At 45.6% G+C, this 12786-nt stretch overlaps 1 protein-coding gene across 2 annotated transcripts in view; it reads left to right on the top strand.

The window, feature by feature from the left end:
* The window catches only part of OTUD4 (OTU deubiquitinase 4), a 234325-nt gene that overhangs the window by 24813 nt on the left and 196726 nt on the right, over window positions 1-12786 (top strand). For both annotated transcript variants that reach the window (XM_029600893.1, XM_029600808.1), the window contains exon 3: window positions 5398-5448. In XM_029600893.1, coding sequence (XP_029456753.1) covers window positions 5398-5448 — 51 coding nt within the window. The remainder of the gene's footprint in view (window positions 1-5397; window positions 5449-12786) is intronic.

The raw sequence follows: 12786 nt of genomic DNA, 5'->3' as shown, positions 1-12786 counted from the left end.
TCAGTGTTGGGGCATTTGACAATGAAGGGCCGCAGAGAACTGATGGACTTCCATTGGGTAAATCCATGCTGATTGTGTTCCATTAATTCAAGTCTTTCTGTATGCCCTGTGATTTTGATCTTTGGAATAGTTTCCACTGTTTTTCCCGGCACTGAAGTCAGCCTCACTGGTCTATAGTTTCCTGGATCACCCCTGGAGCCCTTTTTAAATATTGGGGTTACATTGGCCACTCTCCCGTCTTCAGGTACAATGGATGATTTTAATGATAGGTTACAAATTTTAACTAATAGATCTGAAATTTCATTTTTTAGTTCCTTCAGAACCCTGGGGTGTATACCATCCAGTCCAGGTGATTTGCTACTCTTTAGCTTGACAATCTGGCCTACTACATCTTCCAGGTTCACAGTGATTTGGTTCAGTTCATCTGAATCATCACCCTTAAACCATCTCTGGAATCGGTATCTCTCTAACAACCTCATTCATTTATTCTTTCTGCAATGGCCTTATCTTTCCCAAGAGCCCCTTTAACTTCTCAATCATCTAATGGTCCAACCGACTCCCTCACAGGTTTCTTGCTTGGATATGTTTTTATTATGAGTTTTTGCCTCTACGGCCAACTTCATTTCAAATTCTCTCTTAGCCTGCCTTATCAATGTTTACACTTGAGAATGCTTATGCTTTTCCTATTTTCTTCAGATGGATCCTCCTTCCAATTTTTGAAGGGCTTTTTTTTTTTTTTTTGCTAAAATAGCCTCTTTCACCTCACCTTTTAACCTTGTCAGTAATTGTTTTGCCTTCCTCCCACCTTTCTTAATGCATGGAATACATCTGGACTGTGCGTCTAAGATTGTATTTTAAACAATGTCCATGCCTGTTGTACACTTTTAACCTTTGCAGCTGCACCTTTCAGTTTTTTCTATTTTCCTCATTTTATCAAAGTTTCCCTTTTGAAAATCTAGTTTTAGAGCTGTAGATTTACATATTGACCCCCTTCCAGTCATTAGTTCAAATTTGATCATGTTATGATCAGTATTTCCAAGTGGCCCCACCACCGTTACCTCTCTCACCAAATCTTGTGTTAAGAATTAAATCTAAAATAGCTCCCTCTTTCGTTGGTTCCTGAACCAATTGCTCCATGAAGCAGTCGTTTATTCCATCCAGGAATTTTATGTCTAGCATGTCCTGATGTTACATTTACCCAATCAATATTGGAGTAATTGAAATCTCCCATTGGTTAGCTTCCCTGGTCTCTCTTAGCATTTCATCATCTGTCTGATGATTTTGGCCAGGTGGACGATAGTATACTCCTATCACTATACTCTTACCCAACACACATGGGATTTCTACCCATATAGATTCTACTGAGCATTTAGTCTCTTGTATAATCTTTATTCTGTTGGACTCTATACCCTCCCGGCCATAAAGTGCCACACTGCCACCAAGTTGATGCTCCCTATCATTGCAGTATAATTTGTACCCTAATATAGCACTGTCCCATTGGTTATCCTCCTTTCACCAGGTCTCTGAGGTGCCAATTATGTCTATCTCATCATTCACTGCAATACATTCTAACTCTCCCATCTTGCTTCTTAAACTTCTGGCATTGGCATGCAGACATTTCAAAGTGCTTTTTTTGTTTGTATTAACAACCTTCTTTTCAGTTGATATGGATAATCTGGGATTCCTTAGCACAGGTGATTCTTTATTTATAGGCACATGGGCTACCTTTTGCTTTTATTGGAATCTCTCTGCTGGGATGCCCTAACTCTCCTGTTTTATTAGTATCCTTGAAAGATACACTTCTCCGAACCATGCACTGCTGAGTGACTGTCTGCTTTCCCCCTTGTTCTAGTTTAAAAACTGCTCTATCTCCTTTTTCAAAGCTAGTGCCGCATGTTGCGCCTGTTGGGACGCATGGCCGCGACAGTCCATGTTACTCCCTTTTGCTCGCTTGCATATGCGCAGAGCTCAATGGGCCCTGCGGTCCCTGTAGTGGCAAGCTACCCAGGATCTCCATGTCCGCATTCGCATTACTCCACCTCTTGGGGACTCCTTGTCTTGTTGGCAGAACCTGTCCAATTTGGAGCAGCGGGTACCTATTCAACCTCCCCCTGCCTGGATTGTATTCACCATGGATGCATCCAACCTGGGGTGGGGGGTTCCCATCTAGAGGGACTCTGCACCCTGGGACATGTGGTCCGCTCAGGAAGCGCAATGTCAGATCAACCTCCTGGAGCTCTGTGTGATTCGGGTCGCACTCTGGGCATTCTGCGATCGCCTTCTCAACAAAGTGATCCTGATCCAGAACAACAATCAGGTGGCGATGTGGTACATCAAAAAGCAGGGGGATACGAGATCATTCCCCCTGTGCCAGGAAGCGGTTCAGATCTGGGCTTGAGCTCTATCCCAAGATATGGTCCTTTGAGCCACAGAGCTAGCCAGAACGGAGAATGTGTTAGCGGACAGGCTGAATCTGGCCTTTCGACCCTAAGAGAGGTCCCTGAAACAGGAGGTGGCGACCCAAATTTTCTGCCTGTGGGGGACCCCGGACGTGGATCTGTTCGCCTCCCCCTGTAACAGGAAGGTAGGTCAGTTCTGCTCCCTGTACGAGGGGGGGTGGGGGGATGGAAAACCAGCCTTGAACGTCTTTGCCCCTCATTGGGGCAAGGGCCTCCTGTACACATAACCTCCACTTCCTCTGGTGATGAAGACTGTCTTGAAGCTTCGACAGGACAGGGGGACCTTTCCCTCCAGGATCCAATCAGTCTGGGAACATCCCCAGATCTCTTTAAACAGGATCGGGGCAGGCTATGCCATCCCAACCATCGGGCCTTGTCCCTGATGGCCTGGATATTGAGTGGTTGATTTCTGCAGCTCCTTGACCTCTCGGAGGATGTGTCTCGAGTCCTGGTGGCTTCCAGGAAGCCTCCCACTTGGAAGTCTTATGGCCTGAAGCGGAAGAGGTATTCCGTGTGGTGTGGGCACCACAGCCTGGATCTGTTCTCCTGTCCACACCAAAGCTATCTCCTGCACCTTTCGGATGTTGGCTTAAAGGCCAGCTCTTTTAGGGTGCATCTGAGTGCTATTGGTGCCTACCAGCAGGGTATGGATGGGTCACCCATCTCTGTGCAACACATAGTGGGACGCTTTATGTGGGGTCTGCTTCTGTTGAAGCCTCCCCTGCGGCCTCCCGCTGTATCCTGGGATCTCAATGTGGTGCTTGCTCAGTTCATGAAAGCACCTTTTGAGCCACTGTGTGACCTCAAGTATCTGCTCTGGAAGGTCATATTTTTGGTCGCAGTCACGTCAGCGCGCAGGGTCAGTGAGCTTCAGGCCTTAATGTTGTATCCACCCTACACGAAGTTCTTTCATGATAGGGTGGTTCTGCGTATGCACCTTAAGTTTCTGCTTAAGCTGGTGATGGATTTCCATCTTAACCAGTCAATCGTCCTGCCCACCTTTTTTCCCAAGCCTCATTCACACCAGGGTGAATGGGCTCTGCACAGTCTGGATTGCAAGAGAGCCTTGGCCTTCTACCTGGAGCGGACAGCAGGCCTCAGGCAGTCCACGCAACTTTTCATCTCTGGATTGCATCTCCTTCTGCTATGCTCAGGTGGGACTGCACCTTGGGAGCCCTGTCAACTTCGGTGGCCCACTTGAGAGCAGTGCCTGTGGACGAGATCGGCAAGGCTACGACATGGATTTCTCTCCATACTTTCGCTGCTCACTACTGTCTGGACAGGGATGGCCGATGCGATAGCAGCTTTGGCCAGTTCTGTTCTCCGGAATCTCTTTCAGCAGTAAAACTCAACTCTTCCTACCTACGGCCCTTTGTTCGGGTTCAGGCGGTCTCCCTCTGTTACCAACAGCACCAGTGTTGTTGTGCCTGTTTGATGAGTGGGCCTGAACAAAAAACAATATGAAGGCAATCCCCAGAATCCTCTGCTTTTCTTTAGCCTGCCTGGGCTGAATGAACTTTAAGTGACTTTCTGAGCATGACTTGCAGAATTTCCCTGGATATCTATAAAGGCAGGCAAGCTGGCACCAGAAAGGTGAGGCCTATTCATTGGGTCACAAAGAAGAAACCAACGGCGGCAGCTTCAGGCACTATTCTCAGGAGTTTTTATCAACACAGCAACAGATGTGTTAATTATCTTGACCAGTAAGATTTTAACAGAACAAAGGACTATCTGGAGAGTGAGGGCAAATGGGCCACGCTTGGGAAAACTAATCAGGGCAGTTCAGAGATAGTCACATCATGCTGTTGACATGACAACCTATGTAAATGATTCTTTGGGCAGTCACGCAAGTCTAGAAGCTTCCACAATATGGTATGTTATCTATAAAAGAAGGATCACTTCCTGTATACGATGAGATGCTGGTGGACAGGTTGTCAGAGGCATGGCATCAGCATTTCCCGAGAATACTTATATTGTTCAATAAAAAATGATGTTTTTCACTGAAAATTTAAGTGTTCTTGTCTCCCTGGACATAAGCGTCATAAAAAATGGCATGGCGCTTAACATGTTGGAACTTGGTTAGGTGACTGTTGGTTTGATTTATTACTAGGGAGCAGCCTGTAGCTAAGGATTCGCCCATGTGTGAGGACTACCATCCTGCTTGTCCTAGGAGAAAGCAGAGTTGCTTACCTGTAACAGATATTCTCCTAGGACAGCAGGATGTTAGTGCTCATGAAACCCGCCCTCCACCCCGTGGAGTTGGGTTTCTCCTGTGTTTATTTTATTTTTCGTAATTCTGTGTTACGAGACTGAATAGGGACCCCGTGTGGATAGTGGCATGCTGGGCATGCTCAATGTGCCAGTTAAAGTTTCTAGAAACTTTGTCACAAGTTTTTCATGCTGGGCTCGATCAGATGTCACCCGTGTGTGAGGACTAACATCCTGCTGTCCTAGGAGAACACCTGTTACAGGTAAGCAACTCTGCTATATTTATGTACCACCCTTCTTCAAATGGTTCACAGCATAATAATCAAAATACGATAAGATGGTGGAAGCCTTCTTTCCAGCCCATTGAAATGTTGAAATTCACATGTTGGGTTCTTATAGTGAAATAGAAAATGCTTCTGCATTGCCCCAAACTTCCTCTGACATGAGTTTTTGAGAATCAGGGTCCATTTTGTCAAATACTTATGTGCACCCTTTTCCTCAAACTTGTGCCTCAATACATCTGTGAGTCTATAAGTTGCCACCAGCCTGTCTGTCATTTTTGCTGCTTTAGACTAAAATGGATATCTCTCTGGACGTCTTGAGCCCTGGTTCTAAGCGATGAAGGCAAAGATGTCTTAAGCTATTCAAGTGCCTCTTTGTATTATCACCAAGTTTCTCATTATTGGGATGACAACTGTAATGACCTTTTAACTTTTGTCATTTTTTTCAGTTTATTGAGGGATCCTTTGAAGACTATTTAAAACGACTGGAAAATCCACAGGTATGTACTGAACCAGTTAAACTGGATTTCCTAGCTTGTAGCCAGATGAACTCAGGACCATTGGGTTATATGCTTCCCTACTAGCAGATGGTAGCTCCATCTTTGAGCAGTTCAAGATTCCTCCGAGCCTGCCAGAATAGGTCACCTTGCCTCAAATAACTTCAGAATGGTCAAGCATGGACCTCCTAATTGGCTGGCACACAAGCATTAATGAAAGAGAATACATAGAAAACCAGTCCTGCCACTATTTCAATTCTGCACCTAGAAATGGAAGTGTTTTTGAAAACCTTTTTGTATCAAATCACATTTTGAATAATATATACTTGAACAAAATTTCTCAAATAATTGCAATGGAAGGATTGCATCAAGTAGCCTTTCCCAGTTCATTGTAGGCTTATATTCACAATCGCAAAACTATTACTTTTTTAAAATATGAATTCATAAAAAGTGCTATGTCTGTAACCAGAGTAGTTTATTAACATTACAACAAAAGTTCATCCAGCTCATAACTGCATTTTGAAAAGTGTTACAGTCCATACATTTCTTTTAACTATTCATAAAAAACAGGCTTCAAAAGAGCTTCCCATTTGGAGCATGTTTTGAAAATCTGCATCTGGGCATTCAAACTCTTCTGCAGACAGAAAATTCGGTTCATTTATGGGTAAAAGCTTTTAGTGCCTGTGCATGATTTCTTACCACAAACTGCATCTCAAAGCTCAGAGCAGGTACCCATTGACTTCTTCGTTCTTCATTCTGAACCAATTCTGTTCAGTTATTTAATTTAAAAAAACCCCCAAAAAAACCTGTTCATCATCAGGTAAGACTAGTTTCCCTTCTATTTAAGAGTCATACAGTTAAATGAAGCCAATTGCCTATATAGTCATGAAAATATCCCATAAAAGGATGATGATATTTTTTTAGTAATACTGGAAAATTTGACCTTTACTTACATTTTTAAAATGTTACCAGAAAACCCAGGATTAGCTGCCATAATGTAAGCATACTGTTGAACAAAGGGAAAGACTTTTTTGACCCCTCAGGAAGCCTGCTGAAATGCTGTCCTATTCCATTGTAATTAGGGTTGTAATTAGAATGTTTAATCTGCTGTTCAAAAGGAGTTTCAAATGCAAGTTGATATTTCTTTTGAAAAATTGAGAGAAGACTGTCTAAGATAAGTGGAGATGTTTACTTGTGGTAATTGAGATTGTTATACTAAAAAAAAGGAGTTTGGATAAGATCCTGGAAGAGAAGTCCATAAACTGCTATTAATCAAGTTGATTAGGGAATAATCAGTGCTATTACTGGCATTCATAGTATATGGGATCTATTTAATGTTTGGATATTTGCCAGAGATTGTAACCTGGATTGGCCACTGTTGAAAACAGGAAACTGGGCTTGATGGACCCTCGGTCTGGCCCAGTAGTATGACAACTTCTTATGTTCTTAAAATTCTGCAAATTTTTCAAGAACTGGTAAATGAAAGTTTATATTCTACATTCTGATACTGCTTGCAGCCCATTGCGTGGTAAGAGGCAGCAGATTACAACACAAGCACATGACTCTGATTTCTATTGATTTAATTGAAATAGGAACTTTTAAAGGTATATTGTGTTGCATCTTTGGTTATTCTGTTGTGGTTTACCAAAAAACCCATGCCATTTCACCCAGATTCAGTCCATATGCTGCAGCAAAGTGGAGATGAAATATCCAGCACCCTTCATCACAAAGGCGCTTTCTCTCCCTATCGCCTCCCCTTAAATCTGAAGGACTCTGCTCAGTTGCGAATCATTTCAGATTTGAAAACCTCTGGGAATGCTGCCAGCGGCGTTTTTCATTGTCTTCATCTTTACAACTCTCTACTATTTTGCTGGCCTGATTTGTAACTCCCAAGTGGTTTTACCTGCATAGATCAATAAGCGAGGGCAAGAAACAACATATATCACAAACTTTGGCCTCGTTTCATCATTTTGCTATGAATGTAGCAGAAATAGTGCCCGGGATTAAAAAAAAAAAGGGGGGGCGTGGTTAGGTTAATTTTCCTGGTACCACATTGCATAGGTATTTTACCGCTGTGCATGTTAAATGTATCGCATGCTGCGTTACTCATCGGGCAGGCTTTTATCGCATTTGGTGGATTGGGCTGCTGGGGAGGGGGAGAGAGAGAGAGAGAGACTCTGTAGAGGCTCACATAGTAGTTAACTGTTTTATACTACTGTAAGAGGGGCCACTAGTAACAAGTGTGAGATTTGGGGGATGGGGTAGGTTTTGGGGGGCAGTTTTACAAGCACAGTCAGATGTACAAACAGCACAGTTACCATTAGCGAAGATTTAGAGAGCGCATCGTACAAATCTACTCTTCTTTCACCTTTCATCACTCCAAATCGCATTAAATCTTCACTGATAGTAACTGTGCTTTCTGGGGGATGGGGTAGATTTTGGGGGGGCAGTTTTACACGTGTAGTCAGAGGTACAAACAGTCACTGACGGACATAGTTGCTGCTACTTGTGCCTGGGGCCGGACCATGACCAGGCATCCTGCCGTGACTGTGGCAGGATATCTCCATGGGCCCAGCAACAATGGGCCGCCAAGATAACCAGGCTCTGGGAGATGGAGAGAGCCTCGTTGGGCTTGTATGCCCCTGCTCACCGCTCCACAGAGTCTTCTCTGGGCACGGAGTCTAGGAAACTGGAGGAGCAGAGGCGAGCATAGTCATTGGAGCCATCCTCCAAGAAGGCCCAGGGAGAGAAACCCCCCAGGAGTCGGGAGATAAGGGCACGGGTGACAAACCTTGACAAGGCCATAGTGCCTGAAGTGCTGCGGCACAGGAAGAGGAGTATGGCCCTGCGCCGAGTGCTTCGACCCATTCATCGTTAAAGCAGGGTTAGCAGAGTGACAGGCACACAGACGATGCACGGCGTGGACTTGCGCATTGCTTCCGATGCAGCGTGTTGATCGCATCATGAAAAGCAACTGAAGCAGGCATTGACCTAAGCAACATCATCGCAGTCTGCATTGAAGAATGCATCAGTGGAAAAGCCCACACTGAGATGCAAGGTGAAAGACAAATCCTGCCATATGCAGTTGACGCACTTGATGCAAAAGCACAAAGTGTTGCAAGCCTCGGGCATTGGGGGCTCCCAGGACCCAACTAGGTGGGACCCCCAAATAGTCTTCACCCCAAGTGAGTTTGAGGACTCAGGGGGGCTTCTGAAATAGATGTTCTACACATCTCTGGGTGTTCCCCTTCCTCCTTGGACAGGGTCAGTGTCCACACAGGACTTCAGCCATCTCGAGACAGAAGAGAAGTTTAACAATGCCCCAGGAGCTGTTAGTAAAACGTCCCAAATCCCACAAGGGTATATGAAGCACCTGGATTCTTTCATCTTCAGGCCAGCAGTTCCTACCTCTAGGTCTAAGAGGACCGAAAGTCGGGAGATAGTCCAGGGTGTCTCACCACCTGCACAGAACAACACCTGGGAGACAGGTCAACATCTGGAGCCACCCTCTAGCCCATCAGAAGAGGCCTCTGCCCATTCCATTCCTTCTTCCCCTCCCTGTGAGGTATTGGGAGATGATGACCCTGAAGAACTGAGTCCAGTGCGCTCCAGACTGGACCATGAACCGGCATACTCCTCTCCGTCCTCTCCAGGTTTGTCTACAGGAATACCCCCAGAGGACCCACCTGAACCATCTTCACTTCCCAAGAACCTTTTTTATTCTAGATTTATTGAAAAGATGGGAACCTTCTTGAAAATTGAGACCAAAAAATTGCCAGATCCTAGATCAGTGGTTCCTAAAAATTTTGGATGTCCCTTCGGAGCTGACTGAACTCCCTTCGCACTCTGCCCTAGATGCAGTTATGGACAAGGCATGGGACTTGCATTTTTCTGCGCACTCCATTTCTAGAAAATTGGACCTGAAGTTTAGAATGAGGAGGTCCCTGCATTATGGACCATTCCAATTACCCCATGTGTCCGTGGTAGTGAAATCTGCCATGAAATGGGCCAAAAGGACCAGGCTCTACCCCAACATGCCCCCAGGTAAAGATGCCTGGTACCTCGATTTTGGTAAGAAGGTTTTTCAGGGTGCGATGCTTAATGCAAAAATTCAACCGCATCAGTTTTATATTATGCAGTACCTTTATGAATGCCTTAAGAGAATGAAATCAGAAGGGGACCAGGCTGCTGGTGATCAGCCGCAAAATCAGGTACCGGTAATAGCGGACATGGAAGGAGTACTTATGTCACTTGCTCTGCACTGTGAGACATCGGCTTGTACACTGGCGGCATCTATTGCGGCCTAGAGAATAGCCTGGTTAAGGGCAAGTGCAAATCGTGATGATGTGCACGAGAAGCTACTGGATCTCCTGTTCGGGACAAGCTTCGAGAAACCGTTTCTCAACTCAAGGAACAAAGTGCTGCAGTTTCCTCACTCCTGTTATCCATGGAGCAGGTGTCTGCCGATGTTTCTATCCATTACCACAAAAACATCATATATCTATGGAAACTTCAATTCATTCTCATTCATGAATCAAGACCTCATATTACAAGAGTGTTTTTTTGTTGTGTACTCTCACTCTTAAATGTGTGGTTATTTTACGTGAATACCACTACATAATAGTCACAGTAAGTAACTGTGTTTTCTTTTATAATCATTGGTCTCTATTTCACAGATTTTTTTACAAAAACCTTTTTTGAAATTTTTTAAGAATAATAATTTTTTTTTTTTAGCAAGCAAAATAACACTTATCGTCTCATGTTCTTTTCTGAGTGATTGAAAATATCCTGCCCGACATGGCTCGTGTTTCGATGGATACTTCGTCCGGGGCATTAGCTGTATATTTTGATTTTCTACAATAAAAAGAAGTTAACATGCTGACTAGTTAATGAAACTCTTATCTCTTATAACAGCATACATACACTCCAAAGTTTTTTCTGTCGCCCGTTTAAATCATGCTTCAGCATTTCCAAATGCGATCCTCCATTTTGTTTTCCCCGGGCTTTTTAAACCTACTGCTGAATACCAGTTCCAGCCAATCGCAGATCACACCAGGTCAATTAATTCAACCAATGGTCAACTTTAAAATTGTGATGTCAGATTAATGTCATCCAATCTACAGACTCGTTCATACCTGTCGGACTTTGGGAAGACAGTCTGAATATCCATCTTTGCTCACAATAATTTAATTGCGAGTGAAAATCACCTCCATGATCAGAACACATTATTTGATCTAATACAGTCCATTTTAAATGCTGAAATGTGTGTGAATTTTGAATGCAGTGTTTTACCATCGGGGCTTTCATGTTGGCTGTGTTAATCAGACTTCCGTGTTCTCTTAGGCTTATCTTAATTTGTCTGCTGGTAAGTCCTATGTAAATGGAAGGACAGGGACATTGTATTAAGTCAGGGGTGGGCAGTTCCCGTCCTCGAGGGCCACAAACTAGTCTGGTTTTCAGGATATCCCTAATGAATATGCATGAGAGAGATTTGCATGCACTCTGCCTCAGTTGTATGCAAATCTATGTCATGCATATTCATTAGGATATCCTAAAACCTTGACAGGTTTGTGGCCCTCGAAGACTGGAATTGCCCACCCCTGTATTAAGTAAACGACGTTAGTCGATTCACAATTAGGTATTCTTCTTTTTGTATATTGTTCCCCTGTACTTGGATGTTGCCAAAAATTTCCAGTGATCACTCCATCCTCTTCCAAATCTGGGAGTCCCTGGCATTACCCACAGAGTGTGGCGCCAGGCACCAAGCCTCCTCGGGCCCCCTGTGGAGACTCTGTGATGTCGTCTCCTCCTCCTCCTCAATCCACATTCTCATCGCTAGACTTTCAGGAGGAGTTGGACCGCAGGGTGCAACAGGCAGTGCTCCGAGCTCTCCGGAGCATTTAACTGCACCCGGTGCTGCCCCCCTTACCGACGCTGGAGCCAGCACCTGCGTTGCTCGCACCCCTCTTGGAGCGTCTCGACATCCGGTTGGGCATTCTGCTGACGCAACCTGTGCCCAGGGCTCCTTTAGTTCCCCACCTGCCACCAAGGATCCCCTCCTGAGCGATACAGATTATTAGTTCCTCCGAGGAGGAAGATATGCAACTGCATTCGAGGCTCTCAAAGGCGCCTGCACTCCCCGAGCCCGTTCCCGGGAGTCCCAGGACTGTTGGTTCCCTCGGTGCCTTTGGCAGCATCGATGCCCTTGATGCCTTCAGCACCAAGGGCATCGATGCTGCTACCAAGGGGAATGGGCGCTGGCCTCCCTCACCACCTCCTGGGAATGTCAGTGAGGAGGATGCACCATACGATCCCTGGGGGAACGACTCATTGGAGTCCTCTTCTATGGGCTCTGGCGACTTGCCATCTGAACCCTCTCCGCCGGATGAGAAGCGTCTCTCTCCTCCAGAAGACCTCTCCTTCGCTGGCTTTGTCAGGGCTATGGCAGAAGCCATTTCTTTTCAGCTCCTCACAGAAGAGATCGCCTGCCACAAAATGCTGGAGGTTCGCTGGTTTGTGGATGTTCCAAAGGGAAGTAGTAGCCATCCTGATCCATTAAATTCTCTTGGAACTTCTTTACAGGATCTGGGATCACCCGGGGTCTTTCCCCCTGGTCATCCGGAAGACAGATGACCTTTATCTGGTTCAGCAAGCCCTTGGCTTCCAAAAATGGCAGCTACCCCACCAATCTGTGGAACTTGCCCTTAAAAAAAGCCAAGAGATCTCAAACTCATTCCTCCACCCCTCCAGGCCGGGAACACAGGGCCCTAGATGCTCTTGGAAAGAGGGTTTTTCAAGGAGCAATGCTTATTGCCCATATCGCCTTCTAGCAGTTGTACATGTTTCGGTACAACAGGAACTTGTGGAAACAAGTTTAGGAGCTGGCGGAGCACCTGTCTCAACAGCAGCAAGATGCGCTGGAAGCAGTGGTACAGAAGGGCCTGGAAGCTGGGAAGCATGAGGTGAGGGCAACCTATGACGACTCCGAGACGGCAGCCAGAATATCAGCTGCGGGCATTAGTGCCCAACGCATGGCCTGGCTTCGGGCCTCCGACGTTTGGCCAGAGTTTCAAGAAAGATTGGTGAACCTGCCCTGTACCGGAGAAAATCTCTTCGGGGAGAAAGTCAGAAACTTGGACGCTCAGTTCAAGGGCCACCACGAAACCTTGCAGCAGCTCTCGGCCAGTGCCTCAAACCCACAGTCTTCCGAGCAGAGGGATCCGCGTCAAGAACCTCACAAGTCCTTTTACCACCAGATGAGATACTATCCTCTGGCTTCACGTACCAGGGCATCACGTGCCTCAACCAGGGGCCGGCCTCGCCAATAGCGTGCCCCCAGGC

This window comes from Rhinatrema bivittatum, chromosome 1, assembly GCF_901001135.1.
Source record: "Rhinatrema bivittatum chromosome 1, aRhiBiv1.1, whole genome shotgun sequence".
NCBI classification, from domain to species: Eukaryota; Metazoa; Chordata; class Amphibia; order Gymnophiona; family Rhinatrematidae; genus Rhinatrema; species Rhinatrema bivittatum.
This window is presented reverse-complemented; position numbering and strand designations above follow the sequence as displayed.